Source organism: Falco peregrinus, chromosome 1 (genome assembly GCF_023634155.1).
Source record: "Falco peregrinus isolate bFalPer1 chromosome 1, bFalPer1.pri, whole genome shotgun sequence".
Classification (NCBI taxonomy): domain Eukaryota; kingdom Metazoa; phylum Chordata; class Aves; order Falconiformes; family Falconidae; genus Falco; species Falco peregrinus.
Genome location: NC_073721.1, coordinates 120,651,631 through 120,677,949, shown reverse-complemented (window position 1 = coordinate 120,677,949; position 26,319 = coordinate 120,651,631). Strand labels below are relative to the sequence as shown.

Sequence of the window (26,319 nt, the reverse complement as noted above, 5' to 3'; positions counted from 1 at the left end):
CTCCAAGTACAACATTTAAGGGCAGCCACAGGAGGAGGCAAACCTTTGCCAAAAGGAACATCAGAATTGCTGGGTGCTACACGTCCACCCACCCATCCCATGTTGTCCATGTGAAGGGGACATTCTCTAGGGCTCACCTGGTGAGCCACAGGACTAATGCTGCAGAGTGCCAGCCAGCAGCTCTGCTCCATCTCCTCGCAGAAGGTCACAGACACCTCCAGGTACATGCTCAACTCCTCAACAAACAAACAATGCAGAGTTTGACGAAAGGGTCACCTAAGCCAAGAGGAAGAGTCCTCTTTTCTTTCAGAGAGCTTCACGTGTGGCTCCAAGCACCACTGACATATAATCTCCACACCAGCCTCCTGAAACGCTCTGCCTTTGGTCACACCTGCATTTCTCTGACATCTTCCAATGGAAAAGACATGCAGGGTTCACGCCAGAGGTAAAAAGAGGTACAAATTATGGGATGCCCCGACTCTGCAGGTTCAATTTCCAAACAGAGTCACGCCTCTACCCCCACACTGCTGATCAGAACCTAACTGACTGCAAGGAATGCAATAAAAGGCATCCAAATCCTTAACCAACATCACAGAGAGGCTGGTTAAACCTGATTACGTTCAGACACAGGCAGAAGGCAGCATAAATAAGATCCTTAAAAGGCAGGGGACAGAGCAAGGGTACAAATTGAATCAATTACACTTTGCACAAGGGTAACACCTTCCTTTTCCTTCTCCTGCTGTGCAGCTTCTCACCTGAGCACCACAAATCCCAGTCGCATAAGCCTGCTTCTCAGGGGGATCAGAAACAAGCCTGAAGAATCTTGAGCTTTATAATTTCTAGACTGTTTGGAATATGTTTGACACCATACATACTGGTACAATTGCACCTTGTCAAATAGAGGAACTTTATAGTGAGAATAAATGTTAATTCCCTGTGCTGGCTTTCAGCCTAGATCTTAGTAGATTGAAATATCTGCCACAGGAATATCACCACCACCATCACCACCACCCCCCGCCCCGCCCCGCCCAAAGTAGCAAGAAAAGTCAAACAAAAGTGCCAGATCCAGCATCTACCGCTGCCCAGCTTATGCTAGTCAAGTAACAGATGTTTCAGGCTGTGCATTTCAGAGGAAATTACACTGATATGCTCATGCAATACAGCAAATCCTGCTGCAAATATTTGCAGAATATTTATTTCAGGAATAAGTCCAGCTCTATTAAAAAAATGGACGTGAAACAAAATTACTTGGCTTGCAAAGCCTACAGTGCCCCTTTGCCAGTCCAGCACCACGGCAGCAATGCCAAGATAAGACTAAAGATGATCGCAGGTGTAGGTCCAGCAATGTCCATTCTCCATGATTTTCAGAAGGATTTTGTGCTGCCCACCCGTCCTGTGTCATTCCATGGCAAAGCTGGCGGTACTCTGCTTTGAGCAAGCTTAGTAGCAGTCTTTGCCATTCGCTTCTCCTTGCCTGAGGAACACCAAAGGAATGGACATAAGGATCAGCGTGGGACATCGCCTAGTATCTACCCATCACTCCCGTCTACCAGCTGAGCACTTAAGGCAGAATCTTGGGTGGATTCACACCCAGGATTCCCATACGACAGCGGCGAATATTAGTTTTTGAGCGTAATGAGTGGTTTTGCCTAGGTATGTGCCCAGTGCATGGCACTGTGGAGCTTTGATTTCACACAGACAAGTAAAGGCTAGCGGGTGAGGTGGATTTGGACCCTAAGCTCTGTGACCAGCTGGAGGTGGTTCTTGCTTTGGAAGCCCCTTACACCTTTTCTTCATCCTATGGAGCAGCACTGCACTGCAAGAGGAGTGGCAGGGTGCGGCCAAGTGAGATCTGATAAAGACTGAGCAGCAGCTGGCAAACATCTCAGAACAGGCAGGGCCAACATCAGGGTCAGTGTTTACAAATAATAAATCATGTGAGCAGGCTCACACCAATGTTTGGGAAAGAGTCTGCATCACCAGTTTGACCTCCTGCCCAGCTGGATTTTTTTTCTTTTTTCTCTGAACAGAAATAAACTGGGGCCCCATGTTGGAAACTGGGAAAGTGCACAAAAGCAAGCAATGAAATAAAGCTGGAACAATGACCAATTCAGACAGCGTAGGGGGCCTTCTGCACATCGTCCACGTCAAAATTTCCTAATCCCCAAGAACTTGCTGCAAAAAACACAGGATGCTTTTAGTACTGAGTGGGTGGCATTTGCTACGGCATCCCAATTGGCTAGGGAACTGGATGAACCAGGCATTATTTCACTGCCCCCTTTCCAACGGGACATTGCCAGCAGGAATACATCTCCGTAATCTTTTTCACAGTTTAGTCACACGTTCTTATAGATTATACCCTGGCACGCCAGCCCTGAAGCGCAGAGCCTAATAGGCAGGCTTCCCCCCTCTTCTGCTTCAACTTCGTTTCAGGGGCAGCATGCCCCTCTCTCCAGCCACGATTATTTTGCAGCGGAAAATTATTCTGCGGCTCCCGCTGAACAGGACGAGCAGCAGCGAGCGGTGCCCGCAGCGGGGCGGCCCGGCCGCCCCCCGCCCCTCGCCCCCCGCCCGGCCGGGGATGCACAGCCGCGGCTGCGGCTGCCACGGATGTCAGATCCGTGAAGATTTTTAAGGTGTGAAAGATCAGTGCGAACACTAAGCTGGAAGCCAAGCCCAGGTGGCCAGCGGAAAGGGAAAATCAGCAGTAAATGTGACGGAGCGGCTCCGGCTCGGGGGAGCTCGGCTGGCTGGCAGCCTGTGACCGCTGCGCCGCTGGCCAGACGGGGCCTGCCGTCAGGAACGCTGCCGTTACCGGCGGGGGGCGGCGGGACGGGGGCTCCGGCCGCCCTGCCCGAGTCCCGGCCGCGGGCCCCGGCGGCGGGAGGCGGCGCCTCTCGGGGGGGCGGGCCGGGCCGGCCGGCGCTGCCTTCCGGGGCTCGGCGCGGCGGCGGCCGGAGCCGGGCAGGATGCGCTCCGCCGGGCCGCTGCTGCTGCTCTCGGCCTGCCTGCTGCTGCCGCTGCTGCTGCCGGCCGCGCCCGGCGCCCGCGGCAGCCAGGAACCGCCGGCGGCGGGGAACGGCAGCCGCCTGCCAGCCGAGCCGGCCGGCGCGCCCGGCAACCACAGCGGGGCCCGGCTCAGCCCCGTGCCCGCGCTGCTGCGCGACCTCTCGGCGCTGAAGGCCGCCGTCATCGGGGCCTGCGCCCTCACGGCCGCGCTCATCGCCTGCCTCCTGCTCCGCGTCTTCAGGTACGGCCGCGCCGCGCCCGGCCCCGCCTGGCCCCCGGGGAGGGGGGGGGCGGCCCGGCTCGGGGGGCCCGGCCGCGGGGCCTGTCCGCGGGCGGCGGGCGCTAAGCCCCGAAGCGCGGCCGCCCGGAGCCCGGCGGCCGTTAGCGGCCCGTGTGAGGCTTGCCTTCGGGCACGGCTGTGTGAGCGCCCCGTGGGACAGCCGGGGGGGCGCCGCCGGCCTCGCAGCTCTGCGCCTTCCTCCCCTTCTGCGGGAAGACGGGGCGGGAGCCGGGCGGGAAGCGGCTCCCCGGAGGTGCGGGGCGGCGGCGCGGCCGTGAGGCGCCGTACGCCCGTGGGGGGCTGGTGTGAGGGCGGCGGGTCACTGGGACGGGGGCACGGGGGCCGCGGTGCCGTCCGCGGGGCTGCGTGAAGCCGCTCGGGGCAGCGGCCCCGGCGGGCCCTGCTGGGCCTGGAGAGGCCCCGTCCAGCCTGGGCCGTGCATCCTGCGCGCCCGTGGGCTGCCGCGGTGCCGCCGCTGTAGTAACTTGTGCTAAGTGGAAAACCCAAATCTTTCTTTTCCTTCTAATGAAGCTTGTGCAGATAGGCTTGAGGTGTTCAGCTTAGCCGAAAGTAGATGTTGATTTAGACCACGGCCCTGGCGTGTTACCAAGCTCCCCGATGTTTCGTTGGGGTAGATTGCCGATGGATGCAAGCTCCTGCTCCCGGCACAGAAGGAAAGAATCCCCCAGTTGCTCACAGAGCCAGGAGGGATGCTGGCGAACAAGCAGCAAGAAGCTGGGAAGAAGTTTGCATCTTCTTGGCGCTCATATCTCATCCACTTAGCGTGGCATAACCGGTGCGGGCCAGGTCATTCACTGCGCTGCACGCTGCTGGAGTGGGTTGGTGCAGGCACATGCTTGAGTTGTCCAGGCAGCCCTTGAAACTCATATAATGTCTCCTGCTGTGAGGAACGCGAGCAAATTAAACTCGATCCCTTTAGAAGGCCAGTCTTCCTCTTGGCTTGTTGCCGGAGCAGAAGAAAAGCAAATATTAAAGCTCCATTTGGCCGCTCTTGGTGTTAATTGTTATTTTTCTCAGGGTTGTGGCAAGAGTCCCATGGTGCACTAGAGGCTGTCCCTGACTCGCGCAGTCTACAAGTGAAAAATTGTTGCCTGTTTGTGCCCGGCTTTGCCGGGAGGATTGCAAGCTTTCAGTAGTTGACAGTCATCTGACTTGTAGGTAGGGGCAGCAGGAAAGAGCTGGGAGAGCGGAGCAGCAGGCTCTTGGCAGCAGGCAGGAGGTGAGCACCATGTCTCAGGTGACAGAAGTAGTTGAACAAGTGGAGTTGGCAAATTCTTCCTTGTTCTGTCTTCAAGCAGTTCCTTTGTATATACATGATGGCTGCAGCTGAATGCTCTGCTTCTCCTGTTTCTGAATTAATTCTGTGTAGGAAGGGCAGTGTTCACAGCGGTGGTATTATAAAGTATGGTCTTAAAGGCCAAAATGATATGAACTGATATTTTCTAAAGAAATTGACATTTAACTAAATTCTTCTTAAGTGTTGCAGCAGCTGGCAACAGACAATGTAAACAAATTTGCTCATTAAAGTGAGGTGGTTTGGGAGAACCCAGTAAAATACTGAAGAGAATTTTTTTAATCAATATGACTGCTTTGCAGTTTATAAAGTTGTCATGGAGAAACACAGCAAAATTGGTAGTAAGTATATGATCTAGAATTAGGAGTCTGTAAGGGCAGAATGAAAAGCTTAAGTTTCTACTCCTAGTTCTCTCTGAACTTGAAGAGTTTGTTTCCTTTGCCTCAGTTTCTTCTGGGTATAAAGTGAGACCTTGTGTCAAGGAGACCTGGTGTAAAGCTGAACGTTTCTAGCCAAAGAAAGCAAACTGATAGCCTTCAAAAACCTTTCCCTATACCATAGTCGGCAAAAGCAGGTCCAGGTTAATGTCACCTTGGAAATGATGGATTAATTCTCCCATGCCAAAGTTCTTGTTATGCAACTGATCAGAATTAATGCAGCATTAAAGATATGTAAAAAACCACAGCACTCTCTGAGATCTCATATATCTTTAATAGAACCTGCAAGGAGAACGAAGCTTTTGGCTTCTGAGTACATTTCTTTATCTGACAGAGCAGTTGTTTGTAAACAGTTACCCCAGTTGCAAATAAGACGAGAATAGCAACAGGTATGTTTGTCCAGTGTCACACTTGTAGCTGGCAGCATAGATGGGAGGAGATTCTGTTGCAGAAGAGATAAGGAATTTGCCCTCAAATGTAAAGCTTTTTTTCCCATCAGAGTAAGAGCTTTGTTCATACTTAGTCAAAAACATAGTGATTTTTTTTTTTCTGAAGTGTCATGGATTCCTATTAAAGAGATTTTGCTGAAATCCAATCTTTGATTAAACTTTCACTGTGAAATTGCTTTGGGTTGCTGGAAGTAAATTATCCTGTTAGATATGGGTTGCAGAGATGAAATGAACTAGTGAGTGGCCAGATATTCTTGTCACAGGCATTGGATTTATTTTTTTTATACATCTCATTTTAATATATTTTAATGTATATATTATTTTCCCCTTTTTGTTGAGCCAGGGTAGATATATTTCTCCAGCTTTCTAGCTCTGTTCTCAAGACAATGCTCAGAGATTTCTCTTCGTTCCATTTGGGAACGTTATGTTCTGGGTTCATCTGATGGACCTGTGATTCAGAATGTGGTATCACCCAGTGGTTTGAATTTCCTTTCCCTCTGTGGCTACTAGGGACTAGGAGGGTCAGCCAAGACTGATACTCGTCTGCATGTGGCAAGGCCTCATTTGCTATAGCTTTTTTTTCTTCTTTTTTCTTTTCTTTCTCTTTGGCTCAGTTCTGGGCTTGCTTTCTTTCATTCCTATACCCCTGTGTACTACATGCTCCCAAACCAAAAAGATTTCCACAACAGACTAAGTTTCGTATTACTCTCAAATGGTTGGGTAGGTTGCATTACCAAGAAACACAGTGTCTTGCAACAGCTTATGAACCGTTCATGGGGCTAAATTCCCTCTTTGATCTGTGTTATGGATTTTGCCTTTTTACCCCCATGCTCTGCCCTGTTTCTCTCTCCTGGTGCAGCTCAGTTCATTTCATCACAATGCAGTTGCGATCAATTCCCAAGAAACGTGATTTCTCAGATGTGCCTGTCTGTGCTGGTAGACCATATGCCTTCTAGGGGAACTGGATAAGTTATTTCTGCTCAAATGGGCCAGCTGAAACCCAAAGCTTTAGTTGCAGAAAACAGTGTGCTGTGTTTGCTACATGTCTTGACCTGCCCTTGAATGAACAGAACACAGGCTGGGAAAGGCTGCTATTTATCTAGATTTTTAGAGAGAAGCTACCTGCTTATTTTGTAACTCATTGCTTTGTAATGCTGCTTGTTGTTCAGTTTTGATTTCTTCCTCAAATACCACTTTAAGCCTAGTTTTCCAGTAGATGCAGAACTGGTATAAATTACCGAGATTGAGGAGAGAGGTTCAAGCATATGATCGTAGGATACAAGACCCTTTGTTCTATGAGCTGGGCAATTGCTCTGGGCCATCTGAGGTTTAACCCCAGAGAATCTGACTGATTTAAATTAATTGTATTATAACCAGTTTGAATACTCCAGCAAAGACAAGACCTCTGCCAGGAACAGGAAAGAAAAACTCACTGTTAAAATGACCCTAAATGGAGAAGAAAAAGAAAACCAACAAAACTAACCTCAAAACATGTATTTGTGACCCACGTTGAAAGCTTCATTTAAGCTGCATTTAGCTTAGTTAGGGCCACAGAGAATGACAAACGGGACACTTGTCCTAGGTCTCGGAGGTCCTGTCTTTGGGAGGACAGTATTGTCTTGATGTGAATGTGGCAGAAATTGGCAGAAGGAAGGAAGAGGGGATTGCTGTCTGATGCTGTCTTGGACTCTTTACAGCTCTGATGTGAATGGTCGCAGCAGAGGATGAATGCTGTTTCTTCTTGTAGGATTCACTACCTTGAGTTTGGGTAGATCATAAAAGTTTCTGTAGCTCTGCCCTATAAAACAAGGATACTTCTCGAGCAGGTCTCAGACGATACTGGTCTGACTGTGCTGTAATGTTTGGAAGTACATGCTGGCACTGGTACTGACTACCAGATGTGAGTGGCTATATTTTAATTACTTACAGACATCACTGCTTCATTGAACCACAACAATATCCCATTTAGGTGTTCCTGAAGTTATTCCCAGTAGCAGTCTCTGATCCATCCCTTCTGTTAGCAGCGCAGTTAAGCAAGGGGACACTTCTGCTCTCTGTGGCTGCATATATTCCATCTTAAGGACTTGATTGTTAGGGAACACAGCACCTTCGGTTTGCCACAACAAAATGTATATCCAGAAAATACGTGAGGACTTAGCTTCGTGGTTTAACTTCGTTGCATGCAGCACCATCCAGAGAGCAGAAATGCCCAGACAGATCAACAGTAGTGAAATATCACTGATCTAATTCATCAGCTGGTAGGAAGCCTGGAGTTTTCACAGGTTTATATTTTCATAATTTTTTTAAACAATAAATAAACCGGTCCCAATCCATTCCAAATGTAACATTGCTGCAGTTCTAGGGTGAAGATTGTAGCTGGCTTGATCAGACTTGCAGTAAGCACTCTGCTAAGGAGTAGGGGTTTTTTTGCTTTTCTTTTTTTTCCAGGGGGTGGTCCCCTCCCTCTGCATTTCTTGGCAGGAAGTGTTAATGCTAGATAAGAAATGCAGAGACCTCGCTCTCTGGGTCAAGAAAAGCATTGTCTTTGAATATCAGGGTTGTTGACTAAAATAGATCAGAGGCGTAAATAATATAATGAACTAGTGAGTTGACTTGAGCATTTACTTTGCCACATGATGCCTCAGAAAGGAGGATGAAGCGCTGCATATGACTGGTGCTTGATCAAAATAGCTCCCGGTCAAAATACAGAGACACACAGTCCGTGCTCTGCTCCAGCCCATCTCTGTATGGTGTCCCTCCTCGCACTGTGCAGCATGGTGGAGGGAGTACATCTGATTCCTGATGGACCAGACCCTGGTGTGGTGCACAGTGCTGCAGTCATTCAAGCCCAAGGGCAATGCCAGTGTGCAAACATCACTTCATCAGTTAACTTTGTTGTGCTGTTAACACCAGGGAGCTGGTTTTGGTGGGAGCAGCACTGGGTCTGAAGTGAAAGGTTGATAGCCCTGGCTACAGTTAATTGATTCCCCCCCCCCCCCCCCCCCCCCCCCCCTTCTCATGGTGATTCCATACAAGACCTGTAGCATCCCTTCTAATTACGGGGCAGGGAGTGGCTGAAGTCAGACAGCAGAAGCAACGTGATTTTTTTAAGTGGAAGACAGTTTTCTGCACTGAAATACCTAGTTCCACTTCTGCCTTGGGTAAACCACTTGGAGAGTGTTTCAGCTTGTTGCTAACCGCAGCTTCCAGCGCGCTTCTTGTTTGCTTTAAAAAAACCTGCACAAAATGGATATGGCTGGAAAGGAGATCCTCTCTTTGCCCATGAGGGCTAATGTGTCCTGATCCTACCCAGGAGGTCTCCAAAGTTCATGAAACATTTGTATGCTGTAGTTCCTGCTCTGCGCTACTCCGCTGACTCTGCTGTCTGCAAACAAAAGATACTGCCTGGTCCCATCCGCTGGATAAAGTGCTTTTCCTTTTGTGTTGTCGTCACTGATGATCACTGATGATTACAGGGATCCTACTGAGGTTTGGGAGTTTTAATGTGCAGTGGTTTCCTGACAGACAGGCTTGTTTTGCATTCATGTAGGGACACTCCCAAAGCTTTCCTTTAAAGTTAGCTTTGGTAATTCTAGTATTTACGATGTTTAGGGGAGTTGTTCAAATGAGTGTGTGAGAAAACAGACCACTGAAAAGTACAGATTAATGACAAATTAGCTAGGTAATGGGATGTAGAATTAGTTGAGGAAGAAGAGGCAAGGAAAGACTCTTTTGCCTTGCCAATGGCAAACAACTGATTGCAGTGGCTTAGCCAAAAACCAGCAGCAAAATGAGCTTCCTCCCTTTTCTAAATGAGCACTATGGTTAAGTGAGCGTTGTGGAGGACTAATAGATCACTGTGCAAAGAGTTCTGCTCCAGGTCCTCTTTAAAGTGTAGCCCAAATTGACTAATTAATGGCTGGAGGCTAAAGGGTTCTAGTTTTCCATTTCTAAAAATACCTATTCTGCAGTAATTGCTTCGAACACTTTTAATATTAACTGTGGTAAGATGAACTACATAGAATAAGTTATGCTTTCTAATGGAGGGAATGAGGGACGATGTCTCTCAATAAAGTGGGCCTGTTACACAGGTAGGGTCTTAAATGGGTGAACCCATGGAAAGCCCCTGCAGACTGTACGTGTAAGGCAGAGTGGTAAGGCTGTGCTTGGTTTGTTCTGACAGGTAGACACAGGTTAGTTTTGGTCTATGTTTAGGCTTCACGGTGTGTGTAAATGTTTCTTGTAAAATCAATGCATTACTTGTAAGATGAGACCTCCCTGCATCAGTTTGCTGCTAGGTCTTGGCTGAGAAGCAGAATAATACGGAGAAGTGTTTTCAAAATGATTTTCAAGTGTTTGGGTTAAGAGTCCTACTGTATTGGATATAAAATTGCTTGTTTCAACAACAGCAGTAATAGAACAAACCACCCTGTGCTCTACGTGACACAGCGGCACAGATTGCTATAAAGATTAGACTACAGGAGATGACTTCTCGCTTCTGATGCAACCTTAGCCTTCAGAACAGGGAGGGAGTGCAGACAGCTCCATCCCAAGGGCTGGAACCTGTTCATTTGGCCTTGGACTACTGCCCAAAAGCAATGCTAGGCAGAGACACAGACTTCCACATCGCAGCTGTTCACTGGTTTACATTTCCTTTACTTTAAGCTTAGAAGGGACCGTTGCAGTGGAGATGCAAACACAGGATTTGAGTCCTAGTCACTCCGTAATGCTCGTACCTCAGTTCTTGCTGCTGCGTAGCTCTTGGAAAGGCATCTGTTCTTGATGCAGAAATGGGAATGTTGAATCTGGCACACCTTGCGTGACGTGCTGGGGCAGGACTCCTTCATGGTGAAAGTGTACTCATGACGTGCTGTCTGCTCAGAGCGGTAGTTGTGATTACCAAAAATTAGGGCTGCTTGCTTGCACCTGCACCAGCTCCCTTCTCGTGCTTGGCAGTTGCCAGTTTTATTTTATAAAAGGTGAAGGGGAAAATTCTGCAGTTTGTTAACCAAAAACATCCACTTTTCTCCCTGAAGGCTAACCGTACACATCACCACCTTCTTTAATGTATAATCACAAAACTGGATTAATGCATGAGCAGTGTGACCCTCCTAATATGCATGAAAGGAGTAGGTGAAATAAGAACTCACACAATTCAAGCTAGAGGCAGAGAATTAGTTGAAAAGCCATGCACCAAATGTTTGTTAATTGAAAGTAAGTGTTAGAAAATAGATCTCTCAAAACCATGGGACTTGCACGTGCTTGAGCATCTCCATTTAGAAAGGAAAGTAAGGCTGGCCTTTATAGGAGGAGAGGTGGTAGGTACAGTTAGCTTTGAATGATAGTTGATTATTTTTCATAGCACTTACGCAGCATAAAGCATGAAACTTCTCAGACAAGGCTCAGGGTTGTTGCTCCGGGCGTCCTGAGCTTGGCCTGATTGCAAGGGAAGAGAGCAGGCTATTTGTACCCAGACATCACCATCCCTTTGCTCCTAATCCTGCCCAGAATATTCCCTTGTCTCAGCAGGGCTTAACCTGGCCTTTCCCATCTAAACGTGTTCACTAAACCATTGGCTGCCTCGGCTATTTAAGCCCGTGTCTCACTTATTGAGTGTGGCAGCAGGAGGATGCAGTGGGCTGCTGCGCTTGTATGCCTTCCTGGATGCCAGAGATCTCTGGTTTGTCAGGGGCTGAAATACTGACGTTGATCTGGATTGCAGTTGATGAGAAACTGTGCTCTACACTGATGGGCACAAACGGTGGCCTTGGAAAGGCAGCGGGAGAGAACAGAGGCTGGCTCTGTGGCCCGCGTGCCTGGGGAGGTCTGAATTAAACAGGGCAGCAATTCAGTGTTGGTGGGAACAGCTTCAGCCTCTCCAAAGGGTACTGTACAAAAATGGTCCTTCCCTTCCCACCTCTGTGTTTCAGGTCTGGCAAGAGGATTAAGAAAACCAGGAAGTACGACATAATCACTACTCCAGCCGAGCGGGTAGAAATGGCTCCTCTGAATGAAGAAGACGATGAGGATGAAGACTCAACAGTGTTTGATGTGAAATACAGGTACTGCTGCGAGCCCGTCTGGTTAGGCTTGCTCACTGAGCTCTTGTTAGTGAAGACAGCTCTTTTATTCTCTGCTGGGCCAACTTGGCAGAGATAAGGCAGTCACAGTCTCTCTTTCACTTTGCCCAAGCATTATCACTTTCCTTTACAGCTCCTCTGCCTGCTCTCAGCACATGTTGCGCTCTACTCGCCCGCTCTTGTAATAACCATGTCACTACCCCTAGGCTGTCTGCCTTCCTCTTTCCTCTGCAGAGCAGCACAACGGGATGCACGTGCCCCAAGTAGCTAACAAGGTTTAACAGACTGAACTTCCCCCCTTGGGCAGCTGTTGGTAGTCGTTCCTGTGCGCTCTCAGTGCCTACGCACACACTGCACGGAGGGCTGTGGATCAAGGGCTGCTTTCTCAGGTGCTGCCGTTGCCGTGAGCCTGGGAGGGAAATGATGGCAAATCTCCACCAACCTCTGGGTTTGTACCAGAGTGCTCTCATGTTGTTCTGTGACAAAGAGAGGACTGTGGTCCCCCGCTGATGATGTTAGCAGTTATCCCTTAGCAACAATCTTTCCTTAAATGTGTTTGCCTTTTTGAGATAGAAGTGGTGTGACAACTCAAAACTTTTGGTGCTTATTCTGGGCCTGAGATTTATAGCAACCACTCAGCATGTAAAGATGCTGCGTGTTGATTTATGGCATCAGGGTATCTGCATCTCTTATTTTTATTTGCATCAAGCCATCCACAGCATTGAAGTTGCATTCTCATCCAAATAAGGACTACTCTAAAATCTGTCTCACTTTGGCTGAAATAAGCTCTCCTAATTATAAAACCGCAGATCTTGACAACTCCTAACGGGAGGTTTCACAGACTTTACTAAAGTTGCCTGTCTCCTAAATTTGGAAAGGGGGAACAACACATTTGCCTTAAGCACATGTGTGCCAGCATCTAAAACACGTACCACCACACACTCTGCTGCTCTTTTTCAAAATAACTGCATTAGTTCCATTAGTTCTCTATAAAAGTCAGGCAATAGTTGGAATAGTTGGAAGCCGTGGAACAACGAAGGAGTTGTGCCTTTATGTGTAAATAATTAGTTCTTGAATTGGAAGACTCCTGCGTTTGCACTAATAATTTCAACTCATGCAATTTTTACTTGGGGACCCAGCTTTGTTAAACCCAGAGCGCAGAGATCTCTGTCTCACCGTGGCCTATTTTAAAAGTCCCTGTCTCCTGCTCCTCTTCCTCTTAACCGAGTGCTTTCTCTGTGAACTTTAGGTAGCAGGATCAGAGGGGTTTTCCAAAGAGTGAGAACAGAAGACTCTCAGTCACAGCAGTGCTTCAGGATAAGATGTCTAATAGTAAAATACTAGATAAACAAAGGAGAGAACTTGCTGGAAACCATCTGACTCAGGAGAGCTGTGGTAGTGTTACTTGATGTTGCTTCTCTGGAGCACACACTGTGCTGATGCTTTCACAAAAGTTACTTGGTCTTCATGGATTCCTTAGCATTACAAATGGCTCTTCAACTCCTGTGATGCTCTGTTTGGGGGCTGTAGGGGTTTTTGCTTCTTAGCCAGCCAGTCCTCTGTTCAGTTGTGGGAATTCCTCCTTTCGGCCACAGTGCAACAGCTATTAAATTCCACATTTTCTGAAGTCCTTGATGTTTCAGACATACGTTTGTTTAGCCCAGACAGAGCTACCCAAGTTTAGAAGGGGAGATCATCTTACAGACAGCCCCTTAGCAGTACTGATTTTGGGAAGGCTGCTTTGAGGATACATGTGCTGTAAAAGGTATGAAGTGCTCTGGTTCCTTTGTGTGGCTTGGAGGCTACATCCCCAAACAGTTCCTGTCTTCTGTCACCAGTAAAGATACTTGGCAAATTTGAATTGCTGAGTTTGACCATTGACATCCCCATTAAACCAATCAGGAGTTCTTCACGGGTGTTTGTGTTCATATGGGAAGAAAGGGCTAGAGCTGCAGAAAGGCCATCTCAGATGTGCCCACAGTAAGTCAGTGAACTAACTTCTACCAGGTCTTCTGTTGGGGTTCCTTCCCTGGCACGGCCCCCCCCCGCCTCCGCCATTCCCCAGAACTGGCATTCAGGGAATAGTTGTCTTGTGCTGTCTAAGGTTTCCTTTCTTTTTTGCAGCTGAGCGCAGATTCCAGGAACACACAGGGTAGGGAGAGGTAACTGTATCCCTCTCTGTGGTTAATGGGAGTCATTAATACATGCAGATAGCTACACCACTGGAGGGGTAGGTTTGTTTTGGATATTCAGAAAGTGCCTGCAGTTTTAAAAGAGCCTTTGTTGATTGCTCAGTCAGGAAAACTACTTCCCTTCTCCATTATCTAAAAAAAAAAAATAAATAAATAAAATATTGTGCAGATGCATCAGGTGACCTTGCAGAGGTGTTGCTAGGGCTGATGCATAAAGAATGGGGTGATACTGCTATTTCGGCTTGTTAGCCAGCTCAAGCAACATGTTGTGAGGTGCAGAAACCTGGAAGCAATTGTGATGGGGACAGAGGAGTGACAAGTATCTCCTGGCAGCTACCTGTGAGCTATAATATTCCGCACTCTTTTGTTTATCTATTTATTTTTTATTTCAAATGAAGGTGCGTCCTTGCCAGCAGTCAGTATCAGTTGTAGGGCTGTTCAGCTTTATGCAAGCAGCCTCCCAGCAGCGGTGCTTCCTCAGCTTACAGCACGACAGACTTGTGTCCTGTCTGGGTTGCCAAGTCTTCACGAGCAGGTTTTGACCAGGTGCTGCTCTGGTGACTGTACCATTTCTGGGGTTGCTTTCAGAGAGGCTAAGTCTCATGCAACCCCGTGCTGCAGCACCATCCACTGGTGCAGTGCCGCGGTTCACAAGTCATTATTCTGATTTCCTTAATTCTTTATTTCTTTGCAACACGCTGGTACTGAAGCATATGCCTAGGGCTAGACTGCCCATTGTTCAGTATTGTAACACACATGCTGCCATTCTGCATCAGAAACCAACTTTCTGTAGCCTTTTGAACGCAGAATTTTCAAAGTCTCCCTGGCTTCTGAATATCACATGAAATTTGCTGGAATCTTTTGTTCTGTTCATTTTTGATTTAAAAGCTGTGAAACTATGGGGAAAATGGTCCATTCTCCATGAAGTGATAATTTGCAATGGTGTTTGCTCAGTGCTTTCCACTAGAAAGGCACCAAAAGCATTTTTAAAATACAGGCTTCTGAGAAAACAGGGGAATGGAGTGGAAAGGGAACTGGTTTTCCATAGAGCAGCGCAGTAGGGACGTGTTGGCTGTGATAGACTGTAAGCATTATCCAATTCAAGTGTTACATGTACTGTAAGACCATCCTGTGCTTTCAGATCTCTAGGGTTACCACCAGCATGGCAGTAGGGAGAAATCTGAAGAGCTGGCCTGAAGTGCCGTGACGTTAGGTACCTCCTGGCGTAATACCAAGTACATTACCCCAGTATTAACGTACTCGGATACGCAGGTCATAAATAGAGTCTTGTTTTGAGTTTGTAGTGTAAGTCATTGCTGAGGATGATGTGGGTAGGCTCTGGGCTAGTTTGAGGTCCCCTCCGATTGTTGGAAGATCTGTACTGGCACTTGCCTCTGTGTTTGGGGGAGTAATTGAGATTCTGTGCTGTTTCCCCCACGTACTACAAACAACACTCTAATTAAAAGGCAGTTGGTGCCTAGCAGCAACAGGGGAGATGCGATGTATACCTCTCCAATTGTTCTCATGCAGTTAATTTTCTTTCCTTTAATGCTTTGTCCTTGTGTGCATTTGTTTCCAGTTTTACATAAGACATCGAAGAACAAGCAGACTGTAAATTGGGCCATTGGATGAAGGTTGTGACTTTTATTTTTAATTTTTTTTTTTCAGGAGGGATTAAGATTTTGGGGTCCTGGTAGATCCCCACCCCCTGCTTCCCCTGGGCAGTGGAGCAATGAGAAATAACCACCTTTCTCCTGTAAGGCAGACCAATGAGACCACTTCAAAATCTTAACCAAACAGTCCTTTCTGTGGATGCAAAAGCCACCCACTGCCTGCCTCAGAAGCGTGTGTGTGCCAGATTAGATACCCCCTTCGCGATCTCATTTCAGGAGCAGGGAAGCTGTTCTGTCAGTGGCTTCTCTAATCCTGCAAGCACAATTTGTGTGACAAGAGGCTGAAAGTATAAATCAAAGATTGTCACAGAGCAAAGATGCCAAATCGCTTAGACATTAACACCTCCTTGAAAAGCTTCATGGAAACCAGTTTTTTAATATGGAGGATGGTTTTCTGTATGTATTTACTCTGGTATTAAAAGAAGCATTTGGATAAGAACTTCAGGAATTGTTCTGAAATGATTATAGAGCTACACAAAGCAAACTGAACATGAAAAGGGCGTTTGTTTCTTGATAGCCAGTTCAGTCTGTGCTGCCGAAGGCTGAGAAGTGTCCCTGTCTGATTGATTTTTGGACCATATGAACTGTATTGGTCATTTTCCAGATGTCAGATATTTTTTCATTTTTTATGATGGGATTACGCTTGCTGCACATCTTGGAAAATGAATTAGTGGAAAACTAAATCCCATCCTCCAAGCGTGCTCTTTCTCATCCCACCAGTAGATCTTGATTTTAAGATTTCCCTCTGTTCTTTGCAGCTTTAATGCTTTCTTTCAAGAAGGCAAGGGAAGGTTGCACAGGTTTCATCATCTTCTACTTGATGGAGCTAAGCCATGGATTCATCAGGCAGTTGGCACTGTGTGATACGCAAGAAGAGAGGACTGAAATAAAGTAGGTTACCGGCAAATGTCCCTGACAAACTGGTGTTAGCGTCCAACCCCCGTCACAGAGCACTCTACTTATTTTGTGTAATAAGAGAAAAGAGATTAAAACAGCTGCAAAAAGAACCAGTTTCTGAAAAGGTAAATAAAATCGTTAGCTTATTAAGCTTATTAACTCTAGCATAGCTCGTTGGGGGATTTCTTGTCAGCTTCACTAGAAAATTAAAAACAAGTACTGAATAAATTCTGTGGCGCCTTGCACATGAAAGGCTTTGAAAGCACTTCAGTAATCTGGGGTATCAGCATTGTCTCCTCTCCCTGCTGACTTGCAGCTGTTGGAGGCAGTGCGTTCCGCTCGCTATGCTTGCTGAGCACAGCTGGGTGAGTTTCAGAACCATCCCTGCAGAGCATTTTGAGTCCAGGGTGATAGGTGCCACATGAGAGCCCAGAGTAGGGGAAGAACTTGGAATTTCAATGCCAGAGCTGGAATTGTCCCAGTCCCAGTGTCAGGCTCCTAAAAAATTGACAAAAGTAAGTTTTTCTTGGGGTGGATTGAAGTCTCCATCCCTTCTATCAGCTAAGTGAAATTCCTCAGTTTGTTTTCCATGTGAATTGTCATTTTTCCTTCTAACAGCAGCGGCACCAGCAAAATGGAGAAGCAATTTAGGAATGCATCTTCCAAAGTGCTCTTGAAAGCAGAAAGATTTATGTGTAAGGAGTGATGGCAGGCAGAGGGAAGAGGACAGGAACATTTATTCAGCCTTCGTGGGACTAAAGGGCTTTTGAGAGCTTGCAGGATGTTTTGGAGGAAAGATGCACCATGTGTAAAGGCTGGATTCTGGACTCACCCCTTTTTCGGGTGCCAGTAGCCTTGAACTGTGTGGAAACCTCTTCATCACAGTTGCAGGGCTCAGCATTGGATGTGCTCAAGCCTTTTGGGAGTCTGCAAAGTATGAGGGTTATGCTGTTGGTGTCTTCTCTTTGAATATGTCCTTTACAGATCCTGACTGTGTGCAGCTCTGAATGGAGCATGGTATTGTCTGCTTGTTACAGCAAGGTGTTGACTCGCAGGGGAGCAGCTCTAATGGATTTTTTGCCAGCAAAAGCTGCAGGCCATTCTGCATGGTGCTAGGTGAATTGAGCTGGGGTTTGTAGCAGCTTGCTTTATTTTTTATTCCAGCAGGCTGCAGTGACAAGTTGTGTGTAAATGGAGGGGTATCATTTATCCTTATCTGAAGGGGGTACAAATCACTAAGAGTCAGCTACTTGCTATAAATACAACAAATTGCCAAAGCTTTGGTGCTGCTGTTAAGGATTTCCCATGGGTCCACAGCAGGGGAGGAAAGAGATGGTCAAAAGGTAATTTTTGTTTGGTGTTTGAAGGCCGGGTTCTTTCCTCATGTGGCTGTAACAGTTACAGAACACATCACATTCTGTTTGCTCATTCAGTCGATTATACACTGGCAGGGCAGTCCTATGGGGGAGGGCTCTCACCTCCTTTGTGGAGCGTAAGAAGTTCCTGTTAAGGTGGTTTTTTGAATCCTGAAGCAGTTAAAGCAGTAGGGTGTCAGGAGGAGAATCCATAGCAAGGAGGATTGCCCACCTGTGTTGGTTAGTAAGGAGCTGCGCTGGTGTGAAAAAAGCTGTGAGGTCCCACGATGCTGTTTCACGTGCAGTGAAGTAGCAGCAGCCCCTGCGCACGGTCCCTTCTCTGGTCTGCACAGTGGCTGGGCGCAGGATTTTTCAGCACCTGGGTTTTGTCTGATATGACTCTGCTTTTTTCTTCGCTTACTCTAGCTTCTCCTGGCATGGTGTTAACATCACATCAGTGCCCAATGTCACCACAGAAATCAGCTGCTGGAGGGAACTGATGGCAATCACAGTGAATAATGCTGCTTTTTGCTTTGTGGCTTTTTGGCTTTTTTTTTTTCCCCACTTTGCACATGGGTTGTCATCTCTGCCTGTAAGCTATTTAATTGCAAATCTACAGCTGTACTAATTCTTCCTGCTTTCCAGGTAAAGCAGCTCCGAGGAGCATTGGTGCCCTGCAAGATGTCATTCTGCTGTCGAGGGACCTGCTGAAGCCATAACTGTGAAAGGGGAGGCTTTCATCTCTGCAGCGTTACAACCAAACCAAGCCTCACCTCCTTGAGGTGCTGTTTGTACAGCAGGCTATGGATCTTCTGGCCAAAATGTCACCACTTGGTTCCCTGATTTCCTAACTGCTGCGTTGAAATGACCAGAGTTCCTCTTTGCAAACTCAGCTTTCTTCCTTTAGGAGGGCTATGGTGTCACTAAAGCATAACAAGATCCAGCTCTGTTACCGACTTGCAGCTCATTATGGTCTAAATAAGTTTTGCAGAAGAAGACAAGGAAGATTGAACCAAGCTACCCCAAGGACTTACTTTTTGAAATCCACATACTTCACTCACTGTTAAAACTTTGGTCATTGTTAAACAGATCATGTGTTTGAAAAAATCAAGTGAATTTGATGGGCTTTACAGAAGTGACTTTAGGTGGTAAAAATGCAAGCCATGCTAAAATACCACACTGTGTGTTTAGTGTAGGATTTTTGGGGGGAGAGGGTGAGAGGTTGACTCATGTAGAAAATTTTCTTGACTTGCTACTGATACTTTTTTTTTTTTTAAACTACAATTGCACTAAGCCTTCAGGATGAATTTCTCATTGTCCCAAGGAGCTCTGATCAGACCAACTTCAATAAATGAGACCACAGGGAAACAGGAAGAATCAGGCATGCCCGAAACTACAACAATCCTGGATTAAAGATGATATATTTTTGTAATTTTCTGCCCTTCCACAGGGAGTAAAAACAATGTTTTGTACTGTCCTGTGCTGACTGTAACTTGTCTACAATTCATCTATATTACCTTTTTTCTAAGCAAAATAAGTCTTCATGTGGAATGATTAGATTGCAGAAAGAACACCTCTTATTTTTCATGGAAGCTTCATTTAAGTGATGTTAATCTGTACCAAACTGGAAGTTTTCCCCTACCACCTGCTTGACAAATCCCATTTAACTCAAGGATGTGTTTTTAACCATCGCTCCCTGCTGTGCTTTGTGCTGCAGAGGTCAGAGCTGTGGGATGACACCATGAGAATTAGATTGCTACATCTGGGTGGATTGGCTTTAGGAGACCACAAGCATGCATGCTTTCCAGGCCATAGTCAGAAAGGGCAAACCTAACTGGTTTAGTTTCTTTTCTTTGTGGTTTTCCGTTGCAGCAACCACGGAGACAGTTCAGACTTTACTGTTTACTGCACCCCTTAACACCTTTTATTTTTGGTTTTTAAGCTGGCTGGAACCTTGCTTTTCTTGGGCAATGCATTTTCCAATTGTTTTTGGATTGTCCCACTGTTTGCATGACCCTCCACTAGCCTCCTGCAGTTACAACCCCTCAAGGAGACTGCAGAGTTTCTGGCAAAGCTCTGACCTTGCAGCAAGCTCCCAGTTTTGGGTTCCTTTTTTTTTTTTTTTTTTTTTTTTGTGGGTTTTGTTTTTCTGGGTTTTTTGGTGGTTTTTTTTGGTGGTTTGTTTTTTTTTGGTTTAGGCCTGTTGGGATTTGAGGCTTGCTGAGAACACTGAACTGCTTTGTCATGGTACCACGACCTACACCAGTTCTGTACAAGTTCCCTTGGGCCCTGCAGTTAGTAAAAGGAGGTGAAGTGGAATTTTTTTTTTCCTTCCCAGCAGCCTTGCACTTCCAAAAAAGCTCCCATACACAGCTTGCTTTTCCTAGCTGTGACTCAGCAAAGGCTTTGCGAACAGCCCACTCAGCCTGGCTGGAGAAAATCCCACAGCAGACTCTTGTGTTAATATTAGTCACCAAGGCAGTATAAAAATGCTGTGTTATTTTCATTCATGAAATGAGCTTGAGTCATTCCGTATTACTGTTACTAAGCAATATCTAACACGCCAACTGTGAGGTGAGGATGGGGCCGAGCAGGTTGTGGTCTGGCCGGTAGGAATGGCAGGGATCTATAGGTTGAACAATGCTGCAGGTTGAGATAAGATTGGGTCTCTTTCCCGGCTGTCTAAGTAAAACAGGTTTTAGGCTTAGGCTGGCTGATTCTGAAGGAAATACTGCGTCTCTTCAGGACTAAAGTATTTTGAAAACTGGGAACTGAGCCTCTCAGGCAGACCTAGTCCTTCTGAAGTCAGAGAGGTGGCAATGCTGAGGAGGGAGAGAGGTTAGAAGCTGCTGTTTGCATTTGCAGAGGGCGATGGAGGTGGCAGCCCTGTGAGCAGATACCATGGCAACATGTGCATGTCCACTAATCTGCCAAACTCATTAAGCTGAGCATTAGGCACTCTGGATGAGTGGTGGAGAGAGAATGAAACCACCTCTTTGCACAAAAGAAAGGTGAGACCAAGTTACGTAGGAGAGAGATGAGAGGAAAAGGTGCGGAAAGGGCACTTCTTTCCAAGGGTGACTCAGTTATCGAAACCAGGAGTTATTTCTAACAACTGCAGGTCACTTGCTGAGCTAGGCTGGCAAAGGTCATCTGCTCCCCTTGCTTGTGGCTAAAAAATCCCACTATTTCCATAACGCGGTCAAATCTCAATGGTGTCAGGGACGAGGTATTTACATTGAAGGTGGAGGTGCTCAACTGCCACTGGGATGCTCTGGCTCTTCAGGGATGTCCCAGCCTGTGTGCCATAAGCTAGAAAGTGCTTATAGGGAAGCAGCAGCTGCTTGGTGGAAATAAAAGGCCAACCTCACCAGTTGCTCATGGTCATGAAAATAATCCAAATGCTTTCATTGATACTCAATTGCTGTTGCAAATGTGAGGCAATGTTTACCTCTACAAAAGTTGCTGTATGTGATTTAAAGTGTCTGGTTAAATATTCTATAGCTATATTTAGTTAAGATTTTAAGAGCACTTGATGTGACTCATCTAATAGTGTATATATAAATATTTTTTTAATGGTAGGAATTAGTTTAAAACATAGTTTTAATAATTTGAACTGTTTGGTTCAGTTAGTTCTAGGCGTTCATTGGAAAAAGAAATAGCCATTAACCACTACATGAGTGTTTTACCTTAATGTTCTGTGTATTTTACACTGCAGATTTAATCTGGTTGTGACTGTAACGTGACTTAGTATCTGCTGCTATTTTGTGTTGCATAGTCAAACTTGCTTTGTTCAAGAGCATTTTTAAAGGCATATTATTTGTTACAGAAAATGAAAAGAGAAACATTATTACAGATGTCTGCCTGTGGCTCACTCACTGCTTACAAATCTACTGACTAGTAGCAGAGTCAAACAGAGCAAGCAAATTAGAGGCTTTCCTATTTGCGCATGCTGTGCTGTGGAGGAAAAACCCTGCACAGAACTGCAGCTTCTTTACTCCAGCCACAGCCCTGTCACTGGAGATTACATTTGAGAAGCCAGAAGTTGGTGTGCCATGTTTGCCTGCAGAATTAAATCGGAAGTACACAAATAGCTTTGTATTTGGTCTGCGGTTGGTTTTTTTTTTTTCTTTTTCCTTTTCTTTTTCTCCCTGGAAGCTGTGGAGAAGACCGCAAACACTTGTTTAGCACACTAACTTGTGCTATCCTAATGCTTGTCTTAAGCCCAAACTAACTTGTAGAAGTTTACAGGCACTAATGAGGCTTGAATACAGAAGCACTAATGCATTGGAACATTTTGTTCATGATTGTTCTCTCCAATTCACTGTACATGGTATAATCTCTGCAGGTGGCAGGCTATGGTTTTCATTAAGGGTTTTTTCTTCTGTCAGATTAGTTTCTGCTACTGCAGTTTTTATGTGAGGAGTTATCAGGACCACACATTTTGTCTTGTGCAACTGCTTGAACTTTTTTTTTTTTTTTTTAAAAACGTTTAAGGATTTGTCATGGTGACCAAAGCTTCTTTTTAAGAAAAAAACTGGTAAGATTAGTTTGAATGGACTTCTCATGTTTCAGTAGAAACTGCCATCATTAAACATGTTCTTGAAATCCCTCGTGTTGTGTTATGTTTAAGGAGGGAATGGGAAAGAGTCTGTTGCTTATTGAAGTTTGGTGAATTTGAGCATCTTGCGTGATCCCTCATTAGAGGGTTACAAGTCCCTTCATTCTCTGACCCCGAACCAGAGCCTGATAAGGGGGGAAACTGGTTTTAGCAGCATCATAGAAGAATATGTTTAATCACATGAAGTTCCCATCTGTGGTGAATGATTACAGACTCCAGTCTGTGCTCAATCAGAATCTTTTCATTGCTCAAGTGAACACCTTATATACTAACACAATGGCTAGTAGAGCCAGTCAGCTTTGGATTTGTGGCTTTGCAGATGACAGTGATGCTTTTGCCAAGCACGTTCGTGGTTCCTGTGGGGTAACTGCCCATACCCATCAACCAGCAAGCAGCTAAGGCTCATACCTGGATTCAAAAGGCAAAACCCTCTGCAACAGGGAGGATAACTCCTTGCCTTTGGCTACAACCATGTTTGGTTCCTTGGAGCCCACAAACTGTGGGCCTGTTCTCCCAGGCTCCAGGCCCAGCTGAGCAAACCAAGCCATGTCCCCTCCCTGGAGTGGCCAGGACACCACAGCCGTTAGGCAAGGCTAAAGTGGAAGAAAGTCTGGTTGACCAAGTTCCCTGTCTGAAGCAATTTTGCCTTGTGGCTTTGAGGGCATGGTGAGATGCTGAAGTGCTGGAGATTAGGATCAGGGCAACCTGAGGCTTGCTTGTTTGCTGTGCACATTTTGGCAGTACTTGAAGACTTTCCTCTTGCAGTATTTTATATGGAGTGCTGACACCGAGAGCCTGGAGCAGCTACAGGACAGACTGATCCAGTACCCTGTGCATGAAACAGCTCTGCCTCTCTCCTCTCCCACATACCACGTGAGTGCTCTTGTCTTCATGCCTTCATCTCCTCGGCAATAGCCTAAGAGTAGCTCAGTGCTGCAGGCAAGAGGCAGCTGCTGTTCAGCCAGTGGCTTTTAAATCATGTTCTGCCAGTAAAGCAAAGCTCGGTCTAATTCAAAATACTTAACAAAACTCTGTGAGGCCTCAGCCACGAGCCAGCTGTTGTGCAGCAAAGCTGGTTGGTCTAGGAAGTTCAAAAACCATCAAGGTGAGGCCCAACCTAACACTGAGCTGTGGCTAGGTAGGGCAGGGCTGCAGGAGTGAAGATGCCAGGTACCAGAAAGGCAGCAGCTGCCATCTCTGGGTAATGTACTTGCCTTTCTGATGAGGTCTTAAGTAGAAGGTGAGCAAATGACCAAAATCTGGTGTGCATTATTAGCCAAGAGCTGAAAAGCTAGAGCTTGACGAAGATGATCGCAGCTGGAGCTCTGGGTGGAAAGGGTAAGGCTCAGTTTAGCCTTTTTTGAATTTTGACATGGGGGAAGCCAGAAGCTACAACTAAGTTCTTGTACAATAAAGTTTCTCCCAGGCAAGTCTTCAGATGCATTTTGGTTAAAATGGATCCTAGTCAAGGGTTCTTTCTCCAGTTTCTAGAAGAATTCTGCATGGACCGGAGTATAACACAACTTCCCCTCTCTCCTGTATGTGGTTGCTGCCACCTTCCTACAAGCCACCGCTCCTCCTAGCAAGCGTGCGCACAAGTGTGAGGCTACCCGAACCGAGCGGTCTAATACACATTTATAACCCTGGAAAAGGGAGGGGGTGCTTGTCTTGTGTGTCAGCGACCTTCAGATGCCTTGGTACTGATAACTGCACAATTGTCAGGGTTTGGCAAGTGCTATCAAAGAGACATTAACACTGAAATGATTTGAATTATGCCTGACAATGAGCTCTACTAAGAGTATGAAACAGGAATAGCTCTAATTGCTTAAGACCAAGTAGCTTGTAACTAGGCTGCACAAAAACATCATTGAAGGTAGCTCGTCTCCCTATCAGCTGACAATTACCAATTTGTAAGACGCCAGGAACTCTTCTAGCTCTGGTTTCTAACAGATCTACTCCTCTGAGCTCAGCCAGCTAAGCTCCCAGTTGGCTCACTTCTCCAGTGACTGTTTGCTCATGGCATGTTAAATGAGCTGAATATAATACTGAACAGCACTTCTACCTCATGAAAACAACTCTTCAGTTCAAGAAAGCAGTATGGAAGGGGCGGCCATTGCTTTTAAAGCTGAGAGCAAAGGGTCTTAAAAAGCCAAACGCAGTTCTTGAGAGCTTATGAGGCATAGAGCTCGTTTTTAGGCTTTTCACTCTGCTCCTGCTGATTTCTCATAAACCATCTTGTTCACTCACTTCCCTCCACACTGAGGACTGGCAGCACAGGGAGCCCAGCTCCCCCCGGCTCCGGGGGGAGAACCTGCTTAGGCTGCAAGTGGACAAGGCAGGGGAAGGCAGGTCCTGAGGGGCTTGAACAGCTGCTTCACAGCTTCAACCAGCATGTTTAATGTCTATTTTGGAAGGCATTACAGTCTTAATTGCCAGCCTTGGCTTGAGAATATGCACCTCTTTTTCGCCTTTTGCTGCCCACTCCATCCCTCCCAATGATGGAGGGAACCCAGTGATCTGCACATGAAGCAAGAACTAGGATTCCCTGGCCAGGGTTTCAGCTTTGTAGAGTGCAGATGGGGGACCATTGATTTGAAAGATGAGGGATAGAGATTAATGACCTACTGCACCGTTTCAGCCAGGTCAATTTATTTTAAGGCTTTTATATGAGGGGTAACACATACCATCTACTTAAAGCTCTTCCTGACTGCTCTGGGCATCTTACACTGGCTCTTTCTAGATTATTTCTTTCTATGTACATATTGTTCTTCTGGCCTAGCAACAGATACCTGCTCAGGACCTTTACCAATTCCAAAAGCCAAATGAGCCAGTTTGGCCATCTTCTCTGACCTGCATTAGGCAGCACAGAGCATCCTTGGGGACCCCTCTGCCAAGTCTAAAAGCCAGTGAAATAACTGCGGCAGCACTCCTGCCAACACACAGGCGGGTGAACAGCTCGCTCTGGTCTATAGAATCCCAGAAGCCAAACTGTCTCCTCCAGACTTGCTGGCCCTGCTCACAGTAAATCCTCAGCTGCGAGTTTCAGATGTGCATTTCTTGCCAGGTAACAAGTCTGGTAAAGGGACACGAACGGGCCTGGGTTGATGTGGCTGGTCCTCACCAGCTCTGATGCCCACCCAGAATAATCACTGTGCTGCCACTGAGCAAACATAAATACAGTGCTTCAAGTCATCATCAGTTCTTTGAAGCATCACTTCTAAATCCTTTGCCTGCCCCGAGCTGTTCCCCCTGCCATGGTTTCCTGACTGCCTCTGCCCCGATACAAACATACTTAGCTGAAGAGAAGCTCTTCTTTACAGACTTTTTCCCTCTTCTACTGCCCTCAATTCATAAAGGTTTAAGCTCAGGTCAAGAACATTTGCCATTTCCCCACTTCATTTCTGCCTGCCTGTCAGCAGGGTTGTCTCAGCAGTGCCTTTTGGACAGTGTCTGAAATTACCCAGCTCTCTCCATCTCCTTGTGTAAGGACTCCTACAGTACAGATCCCAGTAGCATAGAGATGTTTCTCGGGTAAACAGAAAAAACAGTCTGTTCAGGCAGTTACTCCCGTTTCCTCTCCTTGATCCAATAGCATTATTTTTTTTTTTAATGGTCGGACCAGTTCCTTTTGTTGATGTTACAGCTCGGAAGTGAATGTGGTGGACCCTGCCCTTCTTCCTCCGCTGCCCCATTTGCCATCCAGCTTCCTCTGATATTTCTGCCATCAGCTTCCCAGCTACCTTACTCCCATCCCCAGCCGCCGTGGGTTACCTGCAGTTACACGTTAGCCATGCCCTTGTGGATAAAGCTATGGCAAAGGAGAAGTAAACCTGGTTTAGATTAACAAGGCAAAACGTCGCTGTAACAACCTACTGACAAGGATGGGTCTTGCTAGACAAGCAGATGTTACCCAGAATACGGCCGAGATCCGCAGGACCCGCTGTTCCCCAAGGCTGGCTCAACGACACAAACCCACCAGCCAACAAAAGCCACATGCCCAGCCCGTACAGC

The 26,319-nt window shown here is 46.5% G+C and overlaps 1 protein-coding gene across 2 annotated transcripts; it reads left to right on the top strand.

Annotated features, from left to right (window-relative positions):
- The first annotated feature begins 1,096 nt into the window (after positions 1–1,096).
- Positions 1,097–22,295, top strand: FAM174B (family with sequence similarity 174 member B). 2 transcript variants are annotated; one of them, XM_055820230.1, is made up of 3 exons: positions 1,097–3,250; positions 11,421–11,552; positions 15,431–18,320. In XM_055820230.1, the coding sequence occupies exons 1-3, from the start codon at positions 2,970–2,972 to the stop codon at positions 15,438–15,440; spliced, it is 423 nt and encodes a 140-aa protein (XP_055676205.1). In that variant the 5' UTR covers positions 1,097–2,969; the 3' UTR covers positions 15,441–18,320. The 2 variants fall into 2 exon arrangements, with proteins under 2 accessions (XP_055676205.1, XP_055676216.1); XM_055820241.1 differs by lacking the exon at positions 15,431–18,320 and adding an exon at positions 18,333–22,295 and having other exon boundaries at positions 2,642–3,250.
- Positions 22,296–26,319: the final 4,024 nt, after the last annotated feature.

Coding starts and splice junctions, on each gene's coding strand:
- FAM174B (XM_055820230.1), top strand. CDS start 2,970: ATGCGCTCCGCCGGGCCGCTGCTGCTGCTCTCGGCCTGCCTGCTGCTG. Junction 3,251..11,420: donor CTCCTGCTCCGCGTCTTCAG/GTACGGCCGCGC, acceptor TCTGTGTTTCAG/GTCTGGCAAGAGGATTAAGA.